This window comes from Canis lupus, chromosome 27, assembly GCF_011100685.1.
Source record: "Canis lupus familiaris isolate Mischka breed German Shepherd chromosome 27, alternate assembly UU_Cfam_GSD_1.0, whole genome shotgun sequence".
NCBI lineage: Eukaryota > Metazoa > Chordata > Mammalia > Carnivora > Canidae > Canis > Canis lupus.
The window spans coordinates 710,409-731,703 of NC_049248.1; the positions used below are offsets into that span (position 1 = coordinate 710,409).

Here is a 21,295-nt window from a genome sequence, read left to right on the forward strand (position 1 = left end):
AGACACAAGGCAGAGGGAGAAGCAGGTTCCATGCAGGGAGCCCGATGTGGGACTCAATCCCGGGTCCCCAGGTCACGCCCTGAGCTGAAGGCAGCGGTAAACCACTGAGCCACCCGGGCTGCCCTTTCTCATTTCTTTTAAACTCTTAAATGAGAGGATCCCTGGGTGGCTCAACAGTTTAGGCCTGGCCTTCGGCCCAGGGCGTGATCCTGGAGTCCTGGGATCGACTGTATGGAGCCTGCTTCTGCCTCTGCCTATGTCTCTGCTCGCACTCGCGCGCTCTCTCTCTCTCTGTGTCTCTCATGCATAAATAAATAAAACCTTCAAAAAAAAAAACTCTTAAATGGGCAGCCCCGGTGGTGCAGCGGTTTGGCGCCGCCTGCAGCTTGGGGTGTGATCCTGGAGACCCAGGATCGAGTCCCACATCGGGCTCCCTGCATGGAGCCTGCTTCTCCCTCTGTCTGTGTCTCTGCCTCTCTTTCTCTGTGTCTATGAATAAATAAATAAAATCTTAAAAAAAAAAAAAAACCTCTTAAATGATTTATCTACTCTCTTTGTTCATAAAATATATAGTAAATTCTGTGTATGTCTTATATCACTAATTCTAAGTTCCTAGAGATTAAAGATATTTTTTTAAGCTTTATTTATTTATTTATTTATGATAGACATGGGAGGGCAGAGACACAGGCACAGGGAGAAGAAGCAGGCGCTAAACCGCTGAGCCACCCAGGGATCCCCAAGATATGTTTTTATAATATCTTCATTGTACTTTATTTTTTCTCAGCCCCATGCTATATGCCTTAGATTCCCACGCATATTATATTAATAGAATTATATATAATTAATATATTAATATATTATATAATCAATTATTCTGTTAATTATATTAACAGATTAATATTAATTTGGAGGAACTTGGACAAGCTGATCCACCTCATGAATCTGGGGTCTTTTCCACTGAGAAAAGCTGTCATTTCTTTTTGTGTGTGTGAATGCTGCCTTGGAATCACAAAGATGGAAAAAGACATGTACCATAACCTGCCGTTCTAGACCTGCAGGCCTCTCTGAAGAGGAAACACATCTGTTAGCCAACTTTTTCTACTATACACAGAGAAGAAAGTGGAGGTCTGAGCAGGACCAAACAGGTTCAGGACTGCCTTTTTTTTTTTTTTTTTTAATAACCAAGACTCAGTTAAGGATAAATCAGAAATGGCTCAAACACAAAATATTTGGAACATAACAAATAAAGAAAGTCCTGCTATTCTGAGTCATTGCCACTCTAAATTACCTAGGGTGGATCCTACAATTCATCCAACAAATGCTTAGCTGCTTTCCAACCTAAGTCTTTCACACTTAAAAAAAAAAAAAAAAAAAAAAAAAGATTTGTTCTATTTATTCATGAGAGACACAGAGAGAGAGAGGAAGAGACACAGGCAGAAGGAGAAGCAGGCTCCATGCAGGGAGCCCTTGAGGGACTTGATCCCAGGTCTCCAGGATCACACCCTGGGCTGAAGGCGGTGCTAAACCACTGAGCCACCTGGGCTGCCCTCTTTCACACTTCTTAAAGATGAGACTATACTTCCTTCCCGAAGCATTTCCTGATTAAGCTCTACAACCATCATTTTCTTTCTTGGAAATCTACAACACCCACTTAAAAAATCTGTACTTCACTATGCCTTTCTTGATACTTATTTTGAACAATTAAACACTTGGCTTCTCTATGTTTACGGTTGTGTTTAACTAGTAAACATATAATCAGCAAACTAATAAAATTTAAGAATTTTAAGATTAAAATCTCTGTTTCAAGGCGTCTATAATCTAGTTGGGGAGATTAGGTAACAGAGCAGCCCTCAAGCTTTGCTGTCCAATTAGATACACCTGTGAAAGTTTTAAGACGTCCTTATGCTGGAACACCTGGGTGGCTCAATCAGTTAAGCATTTGCCTTTGGCTCAGGTCATGATCCCAGGGTCCTGGAATTGAGCCCCACAGGGGGCTCTCTGTTTGGTGAGGAGACTGCTTCTCCGTCTCCCTCGGCCTGCTGCTCCACCAGCTTGTGCTCTCTCTCTCTCTCTCTCTCTCTCATTCTCTGTCAAATAAGTAAATAAAATCTTAAAAAACAACAACAAAGACTTCTTATGCTAAAGTTACAACCCATAACAATCAAATTAGAATCTTTGAAGGTGGAACCCAGGTATTGTATCTTGCTAAACGATCGGTATAACAGCTGTAATCAGTTTGGCTTCCTCACTATCCTACCCAAAGCCCAAACATACTCTAGCACAATGAAAAGAAAGAGGTAAAATAATTAAGACTATTGAGGGATGCCTGGGTGGCTCAGTGGTTGAGCGTCTGCCTTAGGCTCAGGGTGTGGTCCTGGAGTCCCAGGACTGAGTCCCTCAAGGAGCTTGCTTCTCCCTCTGCTTAAATTTGTGCCTCTCTGTGTGTCTCTCGTGAATTACAAAAAAAAAAAAAGACTACTGAGTGACTGTAAGGACATTCTGAGTTTGCTGATTCCTGATGAACCACCAATAACAGAGAATGACAGTAGGCCACAAGAATGAAAATAGCTACTCAGGGAACCATTTCTGTAACCTTGTTGAAAGAGTATACCTGGAAGTCCATGAGTAAGGAAGACCCAGTCACCAAAACCAGACCAATAATTAAATTAAAATTTCCTGTTGTATTTACCTACCTCTTTGCCAGAACACAATTCTAATTAGTCATGTAAATTTTCTAACACCTTCTTACAAGGGATTTCTCTTTGCCACATCATTTATATACTCAAAAGTTTACCTGTTTATTAAATCATTTCTTCAAGGAGCTTCATTGCGAAAAGAGAAATAAAGGCTCATATAAAGGATAATTATACAAGGAGGGGGAAAAGGTAGTGAAGAAGAGCAGTGATAGCATAAAGCAGCATGAAGTACATAATTGTCCATTATTGACTCTACTTTAGCACCCTTGTTTTATTTGCTTTCTCAAAATCTCCAAATAAGAAACTAAATGTGGCTCAGCAACTTTATAATCTTTTATCTTCAAATCTTGCAAAGTAGCTAAAAAGAAGGGTAATGAGGTATTGCTTAAGATTATAAATATATATTTTTTCATTATTGAAACTCAACATTTAAAAATTGGATTCTTTTTGCTAAGCTGGCAAGAGTGTTTACAGAATTATGCCATTGAATGAATCAATCACAGTCTATGACCCCAAGAAGCAAGTAAGACTACCCTATTTCCTCAAAGAAACTGCATTTGAGTTATGCGAAATAGTCAAAGAATATCAGTTACTCCAATATGACTAACTTAAAACTGCGTTGTTAGCCTTCCGTGAACATTTTCAAATTTTCTAAAAAAACTCAAAAAGCCACCCCCACCTTCCAACATTAAGAGATAAGGAAGGTAATTTCTCATGTTGTTTATTCTTAGTCTTAAAATCACATCTGCTTTCATTCTGTTCACACTCTACAAGTTCTGTAATTTGTTTCCATGCGGATGCTAAGACGCACAGTACAGCTGGATTCACAGAGCTGCCTTACAATTACAGAGCTCTTCAAACAGAAGGGTTATCCAAGGGTCAGAGCAGTCTCAAGCGCTCACTGATAAGAATTCTTGACAAGTTACTTATCTGAACTTCTAAAAACAGAAACTCATAGCAAGAACTGATTAAAAAAGCAAAAACAAAAATTAAAGAATCATAAAAGGCAAAAATTTTAATCCTTAGAAAGGAATTCTTAGTTGCTTTTTCTTTAGGGATGTAAGCCAAAACAAATCAATGGAAATTTCAAAAATTCCATCGTGAAGAAATAAGGAAAAAAAACAAGTAGAATTTAGGGTAAAATGACATTTTGCTTTTTTTTTTTTTTTTTTAAGATTGTATTTACTTATTCATGAGAGACAGAGAGAGAGGGGCAGAGACACAGGCAGAGGGAGAAGCAGACCCCATGCAGGGACCCTGATGTGGGATTTGATCCGGGACCCTGGGATCAGGCCCTGAGCCAAAGGCAGACGCTCTACTGCTGAGCCACCCAGGCATCCCAACATTTTGCTCTTATTTTTAACAGCTTAAAGCTAACAAGAGTTAAGAACACTCTTTGTTCCCTTGATCAATGAGTTTGTCAAATTACAACTTTATTTATTTATTTATTTTTTTTAAGATTTATTTTCTTTATTCATTCAGAGAGACCAAAGAGAGAGGCAGAGACACAGGCAGAGGGAGAAGCAGGCAGAGGGAGAAGCAGGCTCCATGCAGGGAGCCCGACGTGGGACTCGATCCCGGGTCTCCAGGATCACACCCCAGGCCGCAGGAGGCGCTAAACCACTGCGCCACGGGGGCTGCCCAAATTACAACTTTAGAATAATATACTCCCCAGAAGTCAATTCAGATTTAATTGCTTTTTGCCCTGTCATGGCCTTCCCCACCTTACAACTTATTTCTTACTTGGAATGTGACATTTTAATGAAGATTCACCAAAATATTTGTGCTCTTATGTAAAAAGCATTAAAGAAAGAATAGATGACCACTTAGACTTTCACTCCTGGGACAATTCATATAAAGCAAAAATATAAAATTAGAGGCCTCTCTCTTAACAATTATTGTTATTAGTGAAGAGTAGGCTTTCACTAAAAGATAAAGAGATTTTCTGGATGATATTTTGGGTAAAATTTAGCACATTAGGGGGAAGAACATCTACAAGTAGTGTTAGAGCCAGTCTAGCAATCTAAAATCATTGTTAGCACAAAATATTTATATTGTTGGAAATATCTTTTTAGTCTCACTGATAAACACAACGGAGGGACACCTGGGTGGCTCAGTGGTTGAGCATCTGCCTTCAGCTCAGGGTGTAATCATGGTCAGGGGATCGAGTCCCGTATCAGGCTCCCTGCAAGGAGCCTGCTTCTCCCTCTACCTCTCTATGTCTCTCATGAATAAATAAATAAAATCTTAAAAAAAAAAAAAAAAAAAACCCACAAAGGAGTAACTTGAAGTCACTCCCTTGAAGGGTTCAAAAACATAAAACCAACTATCAGAGTTTAATATGCACAAAGAACCAGAGAGCTAGACCTTTCTTTGAAAACAAAAAGAAAACAGAGGAAGCCAAGAGAGATTAAGTAACTTGCCCCAAGGTGTCTTAGCCTGAGAACTGCATGTCGGTAACAATGGATAAACCAAATGTGTACCAAGTGGCCTTCTCAGCATTTTACTGATATGAACCTAGTTAAATCTTATTATTATCCGTAATAAGCCATATTATTATTATTTCCATTTTAAAGATCAGGAAACAGAATCAACCAAAGAGGGCAACTGTTCAGTCACTGAACTGGATTTAAGCTCAGGCAGTTTACCTCCAGGGACCATGCTTTTATCAACTATGTTACACTAACTCTTAGGGAAGTCTCCAGATTGCCATATAGAGGTTTTCCCCTGAGTTTACAGCAAGAAATAAATAGAAAAGGTTATTCTTGTTGTTTTCTTCAAGCAAGTACACGAAGACATGCATGAAGCCCTTCCAAATAAAAAGGGAGAGAGAGAGAGAAGAAACTGAAATAAGGGGAGTATAAGGGGAGTATCTTTAAATAAATGTAAGATAAAATACAAATGTACTTTGGTTTTGGTGGTAGAACAAAATAAAAACAGCTTGCAGATCATTAAAAGAACCTTTTCAAAAATGTGCAGTACTGCTCTATTCTGCTTGTATTGACTGCATTTTGCTTCCCTTTTTGGGGGTTCACATCAGTTACAAATTATTCCACCACTTAAAGCAGTATTTTATCTTCAGGCTCAAGGCTGCTGACAAACTGAGCTCCTTTCCAGCTGAAGATGCTTTGGCAGAACTCCAAAGACCATATTTATTCCCTGGTAAACTCACCTTAGGGGACTCACCTCCCCTAAGATGTACCAACAAACCTTTATTATTACTTCTCAGCCTTTATACGATATCTATCTCTCAAGAATTCATTTTAAAAAATAAAAAGATAACTGCTCTTCTACATTCAGTCAAGCATATGCCTCTCAGATCACTATTAACCTAAAATGAGAAAATCCAAAGTAGGAAAGATATCCTACAGAATTTTCCACCAATTATGACAACCAAGACCCACAAAAAATATACTTTGGAATACAGTGCAGTGAATATTCACATTTGCATATAAAACATACAGGTTTCATGAAACAGTACTTAACCTCATTACACTAAAATTATTTCAGTTACAAAACCCACTTAGTGATTTTAGATCACAAACTATGTCACCTCCCAGAGTATAAAAATTCTGTTCTAACAAATTCTTACCTTAAAGTTCCCAAAAGATAACCTTCAAATATCCTTGATTATAAACAAAAACATTTTTTGTGGCTTTCTATTCTTAAAATATAAATGAGAAGTTTTAAGTCAGAGAAAAAAGGCAAAAACTAATTTTACTCAAAGTACTTAAATATTAAACATTATGGTAGACATCAGATGACATTTTCACCAATAATCTTGTATGTAATTTAAAACTCAATGTTTCATAGTAAGTATTTAATGTAGTACATAACATAGGAGAAAATAAGATTTAAGCCTTACCACAGTACTTGTGCTGCCCTTTTCAGGAGTCAGATTTACTTCTAATGTAGCAACATAATCCCAGGAAGTGAAAGACAGTGAAAAGAGGAGGGAGGGAACCAGGATGAGTCAGGGAGAATCATAATAGGACAACTAGGCTGTGCCCTAAGTGCGCTGCAGGGCAATTAAAAGACTCAAAGCACAAAGGAATCTTCAGACTCAGGAAGAGGAAAAAAAAATACACACTCTTAAAGACATATCTGAAAACCTGACATTTAAATATTTTCACAAAACACTGTTCTATCATTATTTTTGTGAGATGGCTATTCTTCCTGTTTTGTAATTGATAAAATTGAGGCTCAGAGAAGTTAAATGAATTCTCCCCCAAACACAAAGCTAATATTTGGTAGAGCTGAGGCCACAAATTGCCCTTGTGATTTCCAATCCTTGCAAACTCACCACTCTGCGGCAGAGTAAAAAATAAGGTGAAAAGAGAAAATAAACAAAAGCCCTATCTTCTAATTCTAATGCCAACGTAAACAAAAATAAATTCAGTTTTAGCTCTGAAAATCAGCTAATTGCTAATTACAGTTAAGATGTGTGTTCCTAATTGAATTTATTTCTAATTGCACCTCAAATAATCACTCCTTTCATCTTCTGACTACACTTGAACATATCTACTTGACAGCACAATAACATGCTACACATGATTATTTACAGTTTATAATTATATCTCCTCAGCCAGTTCTGAGCTCAAGAGTAGGGCCTGATTTTTTTTTTTTTTTAATATTTTATTTATTGGGACGCCTGGGTGGCTCAGCGATTGGGTGTCTGCCTTCGGCTCAGGGTGTGATCCTGGAGTCCTGGGATCGAGTCCCACATCAGGCTCCCTGCATGGAGCCTGCTTCTCCCTCTGCCTGGGTCTCTGCCTCTCTTTCTGTGTCTCTCATGAATAAGTAAATAAAATCTTTCTTTTTTTTTTTTTTAAGATTTTATTTATTTATTCATGAGAGACACAGAGAGAGAGAGGCAGAAACATAGGCAGAGGGAGAAGAGGCAGGCTCCATGCAAGGAGCCTGATGTGGGACTCAATCTTGGGAATCCAGGATCAGGCCCTGAGCCGAAGACAGACACTCAACCGCTGAGCCACCCAGGCGTCCCTAGGGCCTGGATTTTATTCAACTTTTGTATACTTAAAATCTAGAATGGTGCCTACCATAACATATGCAATCAAACAAGGTTTACTGCACAGTAAAAATTAATCTCTGAAGGGCTTAAACAGCATTACAGAAATTAATCTTCACAAACTCCTTATAAAATGGGCACTCAATGATTTCCTTAGAAACTAGAGTTTATAAATAATATGAAGAATATTCAAGAAAATGATTCAGGGATCCCTGGGTGGCGCAGCGGTTTAGCGCCTGCCTTTGGCCCAGGGCGCGATCCTGGAGACCCGGGATCGAATCCCACGTCGGGCTCCCGGTGCATAGAGCCTGCTTCTCCCTCTGCCTATGTCTCTGCCTCTCTCTCTCTCTGTGACTATCATAAATAAATAAAAATTAAAAAAAAAAAAAAAAAGAAAATGATTCATCTAAGGCCATACATTTAGACAGAAATAAACACCTCTAAGCCATTCTCCTCCTCGAGGAAAACCAAGAGAAAGAACAGGAGTTGGTGATGTGTATGAGCACTGCTCCACAGAACAGGCGCCCCAGCCTCTATATTCCATATAGATATTTCAAAGGAATTATACAAATGTATTTCACCCTCACATGATGGTGAGTCTCAGTAATAAGAAATGATTAGAGACGACTAAGCATCTTTTACATCTAAGGTACAAAAATTGTAACCATAGGACTTATGAGTCTGAAGAATCATGTCCATGGATAAAGTAACTAAAAACGAAATGAGATAAATCCTTGTCAAGTGTCAGCTTGAGGTCATTTTAACTTGTGGTTTGGGAAGCATGTAAGAAGCCTCCAAGTTGCCACTGCACCCTAACAACCACGAGTAAAGCTGCACAAACAGAAATCAGTAACTTCTCCTAGATCGTAAGAGAAGTGAGGTCATTGGCAAACTGCGGCCCCCAGGACCAGACTGACCGACAGGCAATACAGAGGATTACAACTTTACTAGAATACAAAATCAAAAGAGGCAACCACCCAGGAATCAGCGCTCAGGTAGGAGAACTGGAAGTGATGGATCACTGGAGTTTGGTAAGGACAAAACCGAGAGAGAAAACTTTGGAGGGACTTCTGGTTCTGATTCCACATGATTCCACTTGAAGTCGCCACTTCACCCTAACAAGTAAGAAACTGAACTAACTGAAAAATCCACAACTATTTTAGAATCTGTAAGATAGGTGATGGCATGGGGCAAACTGCTGCCCTCAGGACTGAGAGACAGACAGGCAGACATGGGGAGTCACAGCTTACCAGTGTGGGGACGAGCACTGAGGGAGGGAGACCTAAACCCAAGTGATGAACTATGCAGGCTCAGTATGGCCAATATGGAGTTTTTAACTCTAGGATACCCCATCATAGAAAGACCCCTATAATTTTGTGAGATTTACCTCCAGGAGCTCAACCCAGGGCTCTCAAAAAATACCAGAGGAAAAGCCCCTCGTGCTTCTGGAAAGGCGAGGAAAATAAACCATTCTGAAATACATCAGGGCACTCACTGTTTTTCTTAACAAGGACTGCCCTCCAGAGAAACTAATCAGAGCCTAACCAACACAGGGGTTGAGAAATACCCAGCTCAGCTCACACTAGCCATCTCACTCCACCTAACAGGAGAAGGAAAAACTGAGAAACACGTATGAAGTTCACAGTGCAGAGGCCATAGGCTCCGTAAAAAGAGTGACCTAATCATAGGGCTATACAATTTTCCTCTTTCCCCCAAGGCTTCTTCTTCTTTTAAAAGATTTTATTTTATTCATTTGCAAGAGAGAGAACACAAGCAGGGGAAGCAGCAGAGGGAGAAGCAGGCTCCTCGCTGAGCATGGAACCCAACACAGGGCTTCGATCCCAGGATCCTGGCATCATGACCTGAGCCAAAGGCAGATACTTAATTGACTGAGCCACCGGGGCACATCCCCTCCCAACATGGCTTCTTTATAGCAGCTCCTTTTACCCAGTACACCATGTCCAGCTATCAAGAAGAAATTACAAGGCATGTCTAAAGGCAAAAAACACAGTTTGAAGAGACGGAGCAAAAGCATCAGAACCAGACATTGAAGATGTTGAAATTATCACACATAATTTTTTTTTTAAGATTTTATTCATTTATTCATGAGAGACACACAGAGAGAGGCAGAGACATAGGCTGGGGAAGAAGCAGGCTTCCAGAAGGGAGCCTGATATGGGACTCGATCCCAGGACCCCAGGATCACGCCCAGAGCCAAAGGCAGATCCTCAACTGCTGAGCCACCCAGGCGTCCCTATCACACAAAGAATTTAAAGCAATTATGATGAATAAGCTAAGGACTCCTATGGGTAAAGTAGAGAGCATGCTGGAATAGATGGGCAACGTAAGTAGAGAGATACAAATACTAAGAAAGAACCATGAGATCAAAAAGATCTATGACAGAAATGAAGAATACCTATGATGGACTTATTATTAGACTAGATATGGATAAGGGAAGAATCTCTGAGCTTGAGTAGATCTCAATAGAAACATCCAAAACTGGGCAGCCCGGTGGCTCAGCGATTTAGTGCCACCTTCAGCCCAGGGCGTGATCCTGGAGACCAGGGATCGAGTCCAACGTCGGGCTTCCTGCATGGAGCCTGCTTCTCCCTCTGCCTGTGTCTCTGCCTCTCTCTCTCTCTATGTGTCTCTCACGAATAAATAAATAAAAATTTTAAAAAATTATAAAAGAAGCATCCAAAACTGAAAAGTAAAGACAACAAAAACAGGAAAAAAAGAACAGGCTATCCAAGGACTGCAGAACAACTACAGAAAGTGTAACATACACGTAATTGGAATACAGAAAGGAAAAGAAAGAAAGGAACACGAGAAATATTTAAAAGAATAATGAATGAGAGGAGGGCACCTGGGTGGCTCAGTGGTTGAGCATTTGCCTTCAGCTCAGGTTGTGATCCTGGGTCCTGGGATCGACTACCGCATTGAGCTCCCTGCATGGAGCCTGCTTCTCCCTCTGTCTGTCTGTCTCTCTCTCTCTCTGTCTCTCATGAATAAATAAATAAAATCTTAAAAAAAAAATGACCAAGAGCTTCCTCAAATTAATGTCAGACACCAAACACAGTTTCAGGAAGCTCAGAGAACATCAAGTAGAATAAATGTGAAAAAAACAAACAAACAAAAAAAAAACCTATACCTAGGCATATCATTTTCAAACTACAAAAAAGTCAGAGATAAAAAAAATCTTAAGCCAGAGTTAAAAGCATCTTACCAATAAAAGAACAAATATAAGAATTATATTGAACTTTTCCTCAGAAACCATGCAAGCAAGAACAGAGTGAACTAAAATATTTAAAGTGTTGAGAAAAAAAATCCCCACCAATTTAGACTTCTGTGCATGTGAAATTATCCCTCAAAAATGAAGGACAAGCAAAAATCTCAGACAAGCAAAAACTGAGGAAATGTGTTATTAGTAGACTTGCCTTGCAAGCAATGTTAAAAGAGTCTCAGAGTCTCACTAGAGAAGGAAAACAAGTATGTCAGAAACTTGGATCTCCATTAAGAAAGGAAGAGCATTCAGAGGGATAAGTGAAAGTAAAATAAAAATGTTTATTTTTCTTATTCTTAATTGATATACCTCATAATAGGTTGTTCAAAAAGATAATAGCAACTCAATTATGTATGCTTACATATATAGCATATATATGCACGTACATATATATACATACATACGCATGCTTATATAAGTGAAATAAGTGACAGCATTGACACAGAGATGAGAGAGAGGAATTAAGATTATTTTGTTATGATAAGGTACTCACATTACTCATGAAGCAGCACAGTGTTATTTGAAAGTGAACTTGGATTAGTTGTAAATGTATATTGCAAACTCTGGGGCAAGCACTAAAAAAAGTAAAAAGAGAAATGTAATGGATATGTTAAGAAAGGAAAGAATATGGAATCATATCACATGCTTAATTAAAACCACAAAAGGCAGAAAAAGAGTGGAAGACAAAATAGGAATAAAGAATAAGGGCAACAAGTGGAAAACACTTTTAACGAATATGACAGATATTAATCCAATTATCAATAATCACTTTGACCATCAATAATCTAAATGTACCAATTAAAAGACAGAACTTGTCAGATTGGATGAAAAAACAAGACCCAACAAGTGTTGTCTATAAGAAACTCTAAATATAAAGGGGTGCCTAGCTGGCTCAGTAGGTAGAGTATGCAACTCTTGATTTCAGGGTTTTAAGCTTGAGCCCCACATTGGGTGGAGAGATTACTTAAAAAATAAAATCTTAAAAAAAAAAAAAAAGTGAGACTACCTCTACCTATTAATTTAAACCGAGCAGACTTCAGAGTAAGAAAAGTTATTAGGAACAAAGAGGCACATTCCATAATGATAAAGGGGTTAAACATCCAAAAAGACATAATAATCTTTAATGTGCATACAACTAACAACAGAGTGTTAAATTATAGGAGACAAAAACTGATAGAAATGCAAGGAGAAATGAATGAATCCACTATTATAACTAGAGACTTCAACACTCTTCCATTAGAAATGGATCCAACAGGCAGAAAGTCACTAATGACATAGTTAAATTCAACAATACCAGCAATTAATTGGATACAACGGGCATCTATAAACTACCTCATCCAATAATAGCAGAATACACATTCCTCCCAAGCTCACATGGAATACTCACCGAGACCACATTCTGGGACATGAAACACACCTTTATGAATTTAAAAGAATAGAAATCATACAATGTCTATGCTCAGACCACAGTGGGATACAACTAAAAATCAGCAATGAAGATAGTTGGGAAATTCCAAAATACTTGGTTATTAAATTAAATAGTCTGAATAATATCTGGGTCAGAGAATAAATCTCAAGAGAAATTTTAGAATATTTTGAACTAAATGAAAATGAAAACATAACTTACAGGCAGCCCAGGTGGCTCAGCGGTTTAGCGCCACCTTCAGCCCAGGGTGTGATCCTGGGGACCCGGGATCAAGTCCCACGTCAGGCTCCCTGGATGGAGCCTGCTTCTCCCTCTGCCTGCATCTCTGTTTCTGTGTGTGTGTGTGTGTCTCATCAATAAATAAATAAAATCTTTAAAAAAAAAAAAAAGAAAACACAACTTACTAAACTTTGTATCAGGCAGTAAAAGCAATGCTTAGAGGGAAATTTATAGCATTAAGTATTAAATGCATATAGTAGAAAAGAAAGATTTTTTTTTTTTTTAAGATTTTATTGGGCAGCCTGGGTGGCTCAGTGGTTTAGCGCTGCCTTCAGCCCGGGGTGTGATCCTGGAGACCCAGGATCGAGTCCCACATCAGGCTCCCTGCATGGAGCCTGCCTTCTCCCTCTGCCTGTGTCTCTGCCTGTCTCTCTCTCCTCTCTCCTCTCTGTGTTTCTCATGAATAAATAAAATAAAGATTTTATGCAGGGAGCCCGATGTGGGACTCGATCCTGGGTCTCCAGGATCACACCCTAGGCTGAAGGTGGCACTACACCGGTGAGCCATCTGGGGTGCCCCAAAAAGACCTAAAATCAATCATCTAAACTTCCAACTTAGGAAACTCGAAAAGGAAGAGGCAATTGAATCCAAAGTAAACAGAAGAAAAGAAAAATAACAGAAATCAATGAAATTGAATATAGGAAATCAACAGAGAAAATCAATAAACCCAAAAGCTGATTTTTTAAGAAGATCAATAAATTCAATAGGAAAAAAGAGAAAACACAAATTATTAAAATCAAAAATGAAAGATGGGACACCACTATAGATCCCATGGACTTTAAAAGAATAATAAAGGAATATTGTACTCCATAATCACAAATTTGAAAACCTAGATGAGATGGATCCATTCTATAAAAACATAATCTACCAAAACTCAGACAAGAAAAAACAAACTGAATAAGCCTATATCTATTAAAGAAATTGAATCAATAATCAATAACCTTCTAAAATAGAAAGCACAGAAATGCCTGGGTGGCTCAGTATCTGACTCTTGATCTCAGCTCAACTCTTGATCTCAGGGTCATGAGTTCAAGCCCCACAGAAAAACAAAGAAACAAAAAACAGAAAGTACAGAAAACACCAGGTTCAAGACAGGTTCACAGGTGAATTACACCAAACATTTAAGAAAGAAATTGTAGTAATTCTCTATAATCTCTTTCATTTGTTTTTTTTTTTAAATATTTTATTTATTTATTCATGAGATACACAGAGAGAGAGAGAGAGGCAGAGACATAGGCAGAGGGAGAAACAGGCTCCAGGCAGGGAGTCCAATATAGGACTCCATTTCGGGACTCCAGGATCATGCCCTGAGTCAAAGGCAGATGCTCAACTGCTGAGCCACTCAGGCGTCCCTGCTTTTCAACATTGTACTGGAAGTCCTAGCTAATGCAGTAAGACAAGGAAATAAAATGTATACAGACTGGGAAGGAGTTGTTTAAAAAAAAAAGGAAAAAAAGACAACAGGTCCCAAACAGATTCACCTGAGCTAAACTCATGTCACCAACCAAGACTTAATACTTAACCTAACTGCAATTTCAACCTCCTTTAGGAAGGAATGTGATCGGGATCCCTGGGTGGCGCAGTGGTTTGGCGCCTGCCTTTGGCCCAGGGCACGATCCTGGAGATCCAGGATCGAATCCCACGTCGGGCTCCCGGTGCATGGAGCCTGCTTCTCCCTCTGCCTGTGTCTCTGCCTCTCTCTCTCTGTGACTATCATAAATAATAAATAAAAAAAAATTAAAAAAAAAAAAAAAAAGGAAGGAATGTGATCTTAACCAGTCAGTCTGGAATTTCCTAGTCAGTACTGGTAAGGTTCCTTTCATTGCCCTAAAAAAAGGTGACCTAGCCTGAAATAATCCTTTCTTTTGTTTATGATTTCCTTGTCCCACCTCCTTTCTATCTTTAAAAACTTTTCTTTTTCTGCAGCTCTTTGGAGCTCCTTTCTATTTGCTAGATGGGATGCTGCATGATTCATGAATCACTGAATAAAGCCAATTAGATCATTAAATTTAATTTAATCTTTGAATTTCTGTTATTTTACAGAAGAAATAAAATGGTCTTGTTCACAAATGACACAATCATCTATGTAATGAAAACCCAAAAGAATCCACAAAAATAACCTAAAACTAATAAGCAATGATAGCAAGATTGCAGAATACAAGGTTAATATACAAAAGTCAATCGCTTTCTTATATATTAGCAATGAACAAGTGGAACTTGAAATTAAATATAACAAAATGGGTACAAGATTTACATGAGAGAAACTATAAAACTCCAATAAAAGAAATAAAAAACTAAATAGAGATATTCCATGTCATGGATATAAAGACTCAATATGGTTAAGATGTCAGTTCTTCCCAACTTCATCTATGATTCAATGCAATCCCAATTAAACTCTCAGCAAATATTGATAAACTGATTCTAAAGTTTATATGGAGGGACTCCTGGATGGCTCAGCAGTTGAGCATCTGCCTTCAGCTCAGGACATGCTCCCAAGGTTCCAGGATTGAGCCCCACGTTGGAGTCCGGAATGGAGCCTGCTTCTCCTCCCTCTGCCTATGTCTCTGCCTCTATGTCTCTCATGAATAAATAAATAAAATATTTTTTAAAATAAATAAATAAAGTTTATATGGAGAAGCAAAAGACCAGGAATAACCAACACAATATGAAGAACAGAGTTGGAGCACTGACACCATCTAACTTCAAGACTTATATAAAGCTAGAGTAATCAAGACAGCATGGTATTGGTGAAAGAACAGACAAATAGATCAGTGGAACAGAATAGAGAGCCCAGAAACAGACCCACTTAAACACAGTCAACTGATTCTTGAGAATGGAGCAAAGGCAAACAATGGACAAAAAAGTTTTTTCAAACAATGGTGCTAGGACAATGCACAAAAACTAATCTAGACACAGACCTTATACCCTTTACATAAATTAACCTAAAATGGATCACATATTTTTTTTTCAGATTTTTTTTTAAAGATTTTATTTATTCATGAGAAACAGAGAGAGAGAGAGAGAGAGGCAGAGACACAGGCAGAGGGAGAAGCAGGCTCCACGCAGGAAGCCCGATGTGGGACTCGATCCCAGGTCTCCAGGATCAGGCCCTGGGCTGAAGGCAGTGCTAAACCGCTGGGCCAGCCGGGCTGCCCTGGATCACAGATTTTTTTTTTTTTTAAAGATTTATTTATTTATTTATGATAGACATAGAGAGAGAGAGACAGAGAGAGAGAGACAGAGAGAGAGAGAGAGGCAGAGACACAGGAGGAGAGAGAAGCAGGCTCCATGCCAGGAGCCCGACGTGGGACTCGATCCCGGGACTCCAGGATCGCGCCCTGGGCCAAAGGCAGGCGCTAAACCGCTAAGCCACCCAGGGATCCCCTGGATCACAGATCTTAATGTAAAACACAAAACTATAAAACTCCCAGTAAATAATATAGGAGAAAACCTAGATGAGCTTGGCCTTGGTGATGACTTTTTAGATACAACACTAAGACACAGTCAATGAAATAAATGACTCAGAAGCTGGACTTTATTAAGATTAAAAATGTCAGTCTATGACAATGTTGAAAGAATGTAAGCCACTGACTGGGAGAAAACAATTTCAAAAGACACATCTGAGGGGCACCTGGAGTGGCTCAGTCGGTTAAGCATCTGCCTTCAGCTAACGTTATGATCCCGGGATCCTAGGATCAAGCCTCACATCGGTCCCCCTGTTCAGTGTAGAGCCTGCTTCTCCCTCTCCCTCTGCTTGTCCCCTCTTTTTTTTTTTTTTTAAGATTTTTATTTATTCATAGAGACACAGCTAGAGAGAGAGAGGCAGAGACACAGGCAGACGGAGAAGCAGGCTCCATGCAGGGAGCCCGATGCGGGACTCGATCCCGGGTCTCCAGGATCATGCCCCAGGCTGCAGGTGGTGCAAAACCGCTGCGCCACCGGGGCTGCCCCTGCTTGTCCCCTCTGCTCTCTCTCTCTCTGACTCAAATAAATAAAATCTTAAAAAAAAAAAAAAAAAAAAGACACACCTGATAAAGGATTATTATCCAAAATATACAAAGAACTATTTAATAAGAAATCAACCTGATTTTAAAAATGGGCCAAACACCTTAGCCAATACCTCACCAAAGATGTACAGGGACACCTGGGTGGCTCAGTGGTGGAGCCTTGCCTTTGGCTCAGGGCATGATCCTGGGATTCTGGGATCGAGTCCCGCATCGGGCTCCCTGCATGGAGCCTGCTTCTCTCTCTGCCTGTGTCTCTGCCTCTCTCTCTGTGTCTCTCATGAATAAATAAAATCTTTTAAAACAACAAAAACGTACAAATGACAAATTAGCATATGAAAAGAAGCTCCACATCATATGACATCAGAGAAATGCAAATTAAAACAATGATGTGAAGTGGTGCAGCCACTCTTGTGAACTGGTGCAGCCACTCTGGAAAACTGTGTGGAGGTTCCTCAAAGAGTTAAAAATAGACCTGCCCTACGACCCAGCAATTGCACTGTTAGGGATTTACCCCAAAGATACAGATGCAATGAAACACCAGGACACCTGCACCCCGATGTTCATAGCAGCAATGTCCACAATAACCAAACTGTGGAAGGAGCCTCGGTGTCCATCGAAAGATGAATGGATAAAGAGGATGTGGTTTATGTATACAATGGAATATTACTCAGGCATTAGAAACGACAAATACCCACTATTTGCTTCAACATGGATGGAACTGGAGGGTATTATGCTGAGTGAAATAAGCCAATCAGAGAAGGACAAACATTATATGTTCTCATTCATTTGGGGAATATAAATAATAGTGGAAGGGAATATAAGGGAAGGGAGAAGAAATGTGTGGGAAATATCAGAAAGGGAAACAGAACATAAAGACTCCTAACTCTGGGAAACGAACTAGGCATGGTGGAAGGGGAGGAGGGCGGGGTGGGGTGGGGGTGAATGGGTGACGGGCACTGAGGGGGACACTTGACGGGATGAGCACTGGGTGTTATTCTGTATGTTGGCAAATTGAACACCAATAAAAAATAAATTTATTATAAAAAAATAAAAAATAAAACAATGAGATACCACTACACATCTAGTAAAATGGCCAAAATCTAACACCAACAACACCAAATGCTGGTGAGGCTATGAAGGAAAAAGAATACTCATTCACTGCCAGTGAGAATGCAAAATGATACAGCTTGGTAGTTTCTTACAAAACTAAACATACTGGGACGCCTGGGTGGCTCAGCAGTTTAGCACCTGCCTTGGGCCCAGGGCGTGATCCTGGAGACCTGGGATCAAGTCCCACATCGGGCTCCCTGCATGGAGCCTGCTTCTCCCTCTGCCTGTGCCTCTGCCTCTCTCTCTCCCTCTCTCTCTCTCCCCCTCTCCGTCTCTCATGAATAAATAAAATCTTAAAAAAAAACAAAAAACAAAAAACAAAAACTAAACATACTCTTACCAGACTGCACTCCTTGGTATTTATACAAAGAAGTTTAAAGCTCATGTCCACACAAAAACCTGCACACAGATGATTGTATCAGCTTAATTATAATCATCAAAACTTGGAAGCAATGAGATCTCCCTTCAGCAGGTGAATGGGTAAATAAACAGGTGATACATCGAGACAAAGGTGTGCTAAAAATCCAGGACTAAAAAGAGATGACCTATCACAAGCCATAAAATCAAGACATAAAAAAAAAAAAAAAAAAAAAAAAAAAAAAATCAAGACATAAAAAGAGGAAATTAAGTGAAAGAAGCCAGTCTGAAAAGGCTATATATCACATGGTCCCAACTATATAACATTCTGGAAAAGGAAAAATGATGGAGACAGTAAAAAAAATCAGTAGTTGTCAGAGGTAAGGTAGAAGAAGGGTCAAATAAGTGGAACACAAGATTTCTATAAAAGTGAAACTACTCTGTTTAATACTATAGTGGTGTATATAGGTCATCATAAATTTGTCCAAATTACAGAATATACACCAAGAGTAAACTGTAATTTAAACCATGGTCTTTGGGTAACAATGATGCATCCACATAAGTTCATCAGTTGTAACAAATGTACCTACCACTCTGGTAGGAGATGCTGTTAATGGGGAAGGCTATGCATGTGTGCAGGCAGGTAGTATATGAGAAATCTCTGTATCTTCCTTCGTTATTTCTAGGAACCTAAAACTGCTCTACAGTCTATTAAAAAAAATTCACACCAGTCACATACTTATAAGCCTCAAATAAGTGCTCTTCTCAATCCAGTACAATGGAAAAATCATCTCAAATATACTAAGACAAAAATGATCACTGAACATAAATCATAGAAAAAACAAAACTATCTGCAGAAATCCAAAAGGCATTTATGCCAGCCATTTCTTTTTATAATTCAGAGAACAAAATATTATTTTCCTCTCTGCATCTGCCCAGAGCCTTCATCCAACAGAGTATAGCTGCCATCACCTCCTCCTGCCTTTTGGTTTTCAAAACCAGTTCCAGTTTGACAGCTGAGCAGTTTGTTTTATCCTGACGTTGTGTTCAAGTGGCTGAAGACAAACACATTACCCATGGAAATCATACTTAGACTTTATATAACAGATATGCAACATCATGTAGACAAATTTTAAGACCTGTCAACAATGTTTAATACAAAGTACCTTAAAGATGATTCATGTTAAAAAAAAAAAAAAAAAAAGATGATTCATGTTGACACTTTGTATCAGAAGATATATTTTCACCAATTAGTCAAAAAAGCAATCTCTTGTTTTTTTTTTTGTTTTTTTTTTAATTTTTATTTATTTATGATAGTCACAGAGAGAGAGAGAGAGGCAGAGACACAGGCAGAGGGAGAAGCAGGCTCCATGCACCGGGAGCCTGACGTGGGATTCGATCCCGGGTCTCCAGGATTGCGCCCTGGGCCAAAGGCAGGCGCTAAACCGCTGCGCCACCCAGGGATCCCTCTTGGTTTTAAACACATGAAAAACTGTGTACTTAGACCTAAAAATGTGAAATACAGATTGGGCATTCAAAGTTAGAGATTAAAAACACATTAAAGGTATCCCTGGGTGGCGCAGCGGTTTAGCGCCTGCCTTTGGCCCAGGGTGCGATCCTGGAGACCCAGGATCGAATCCCACGTAGGGCTTCCGGTGCATGGAGCCTGCTTCTCCCTCTGCCTATGTCTCTGCCTCTCTCTCTCTCTCACTGTGTGCCTATCATAAATAAATAAAATAAAATAAAAACACATTAAAATCTTAAAAATTGGGCAGCCTCAGTGGCTCAGCGGTTTAGCGCCACCTTCAGCCCAGGGCGTGATCCTGGAGACCCAGGATCAAGTCCCACATTGGGCTCCCTGCATGGAGCCTGCTTCTTCCTCTGCCTGTGTCTCTGCTCCCCTCCCCCTTCCCCGAGTCTCTCATGAATAAATAAATAAAATCTTAAAAAAAATAAAATAAAATCTTAAAAATATTAACAAGCTAATTATTCCTATCGTTGTTCTTCTCTTTAGCACATACATTTCAGTTGAATAAAACAGATTCTTTCTCTGTAACAAATTATAATAACCAACAAACTTAAGATGTACTATATTATAATAAAACTGAAAATCGAGAAGGGAATGAATTACATTCCCTGTATTTTAATTCTTCCCTTGTTATAAAGCACCATGCAGGTGAGGAAGATTCTTGGGTGGAGCTACCATGAATACCAAAAGTGGCAATGAAAATGACAATGAGGAAAATGGGGGGCTGGTTCATGTACCTTCATCACCCTCCATCTACAGTGGAGACATGGAGGAGATTCTTTTGAATGCACAACATGAATCAGGACAGAGAAGTTCAAGGGGAAGTCCTTAGTGTGACAGTCCTTCCCCATAAAAAGATAGGCAGGTTATATGTTTAATGTAGAAATGCACAGCAGCACAGACCATAACTCTCAGTCAGAAGTTAGAAAAGAAAAGAAAGAAGTTGATGCTTTAAAGGAAAGTATAGACTGCATGTCTGACTGGTCCAGCAGGCCTGAAACCATCCTCCAGGGTTTCCACTTCAGTTTCCATTCTGTTTCTTGAATAGGAGGAAAAAGGAAACCAGGTAGAAAGGGAGTTTCTTTTCCCCCAAACACCATCAACAGATTATAATTTGGGCAACAATGCTATTGTCTACTTTTAGTGCCACCAGATTTAGAACTGCATAATTCATGGTATAAATCTTACTTTTGCAATATAATACCATGTCTTTCTTAAAACAAAATCAGGGAGCATCTGGGTGGCTCAGTTGGTAAGGCATCTGACTCTTGATTTCAGTTCAGGCCATAATCTCCACATCATGGGATCCAGCCCTGCATCGGACTCTGAGCTCAGCACAGAGTCAGCTTGTGAATCTCTCCCTTTCCCTCTACCCCTCCTGCCGTGCACGTGCATGCTCGCTCTCTCTCTAATAAATAAATAAATCTTAAAAACAAAAAGAACATAAACAAAAAGAACAAGGGGCACCTGGGTGGCTCATTCAGTTAAGCCTCCAACTCTTGGGATGCCTGGGTGGCTCAGTGGTTGAGCATCTGCCTTTGACTCAGGGCATGATCCTAGGGTCCTGGGATCAAGTCCCA

At 39.5% G+C, this 21,295-nt stretch overlaps 1 protein-coding gene across 14 annotated transcripts in view; it reads right to left on the minus strand.

The window, feature by feature from the left end:
- Positions 1–21,295, minus strand: part of BCL2L13 (BCL2 like 13) — an 84,478-nt gene that overhangs the window by 14,499 nt on the left and 48,684 nt on the right. For 3 of the 14 annotated variants that reach the window (XM_038576234.1, XM_038576233.1, XM_038576239.1), the window contains one exon: positions 11,502–11,583. The exons of 10 other annotated variants lie outside the window; for them this stretch is intronic. In XM_038576234.1, coding sequence (XP_038432162.1) covers positions 11,502–11,583 — 82 coding nt within the window. Of the gene's footprint in view, positions 1–6,561; positions 6,682–11,501; positions 11,584–21,295 lie in introns of those variants that run through there. One more of the 14 variants, XM_038576237.1, reaches the window with a different exon arrangement.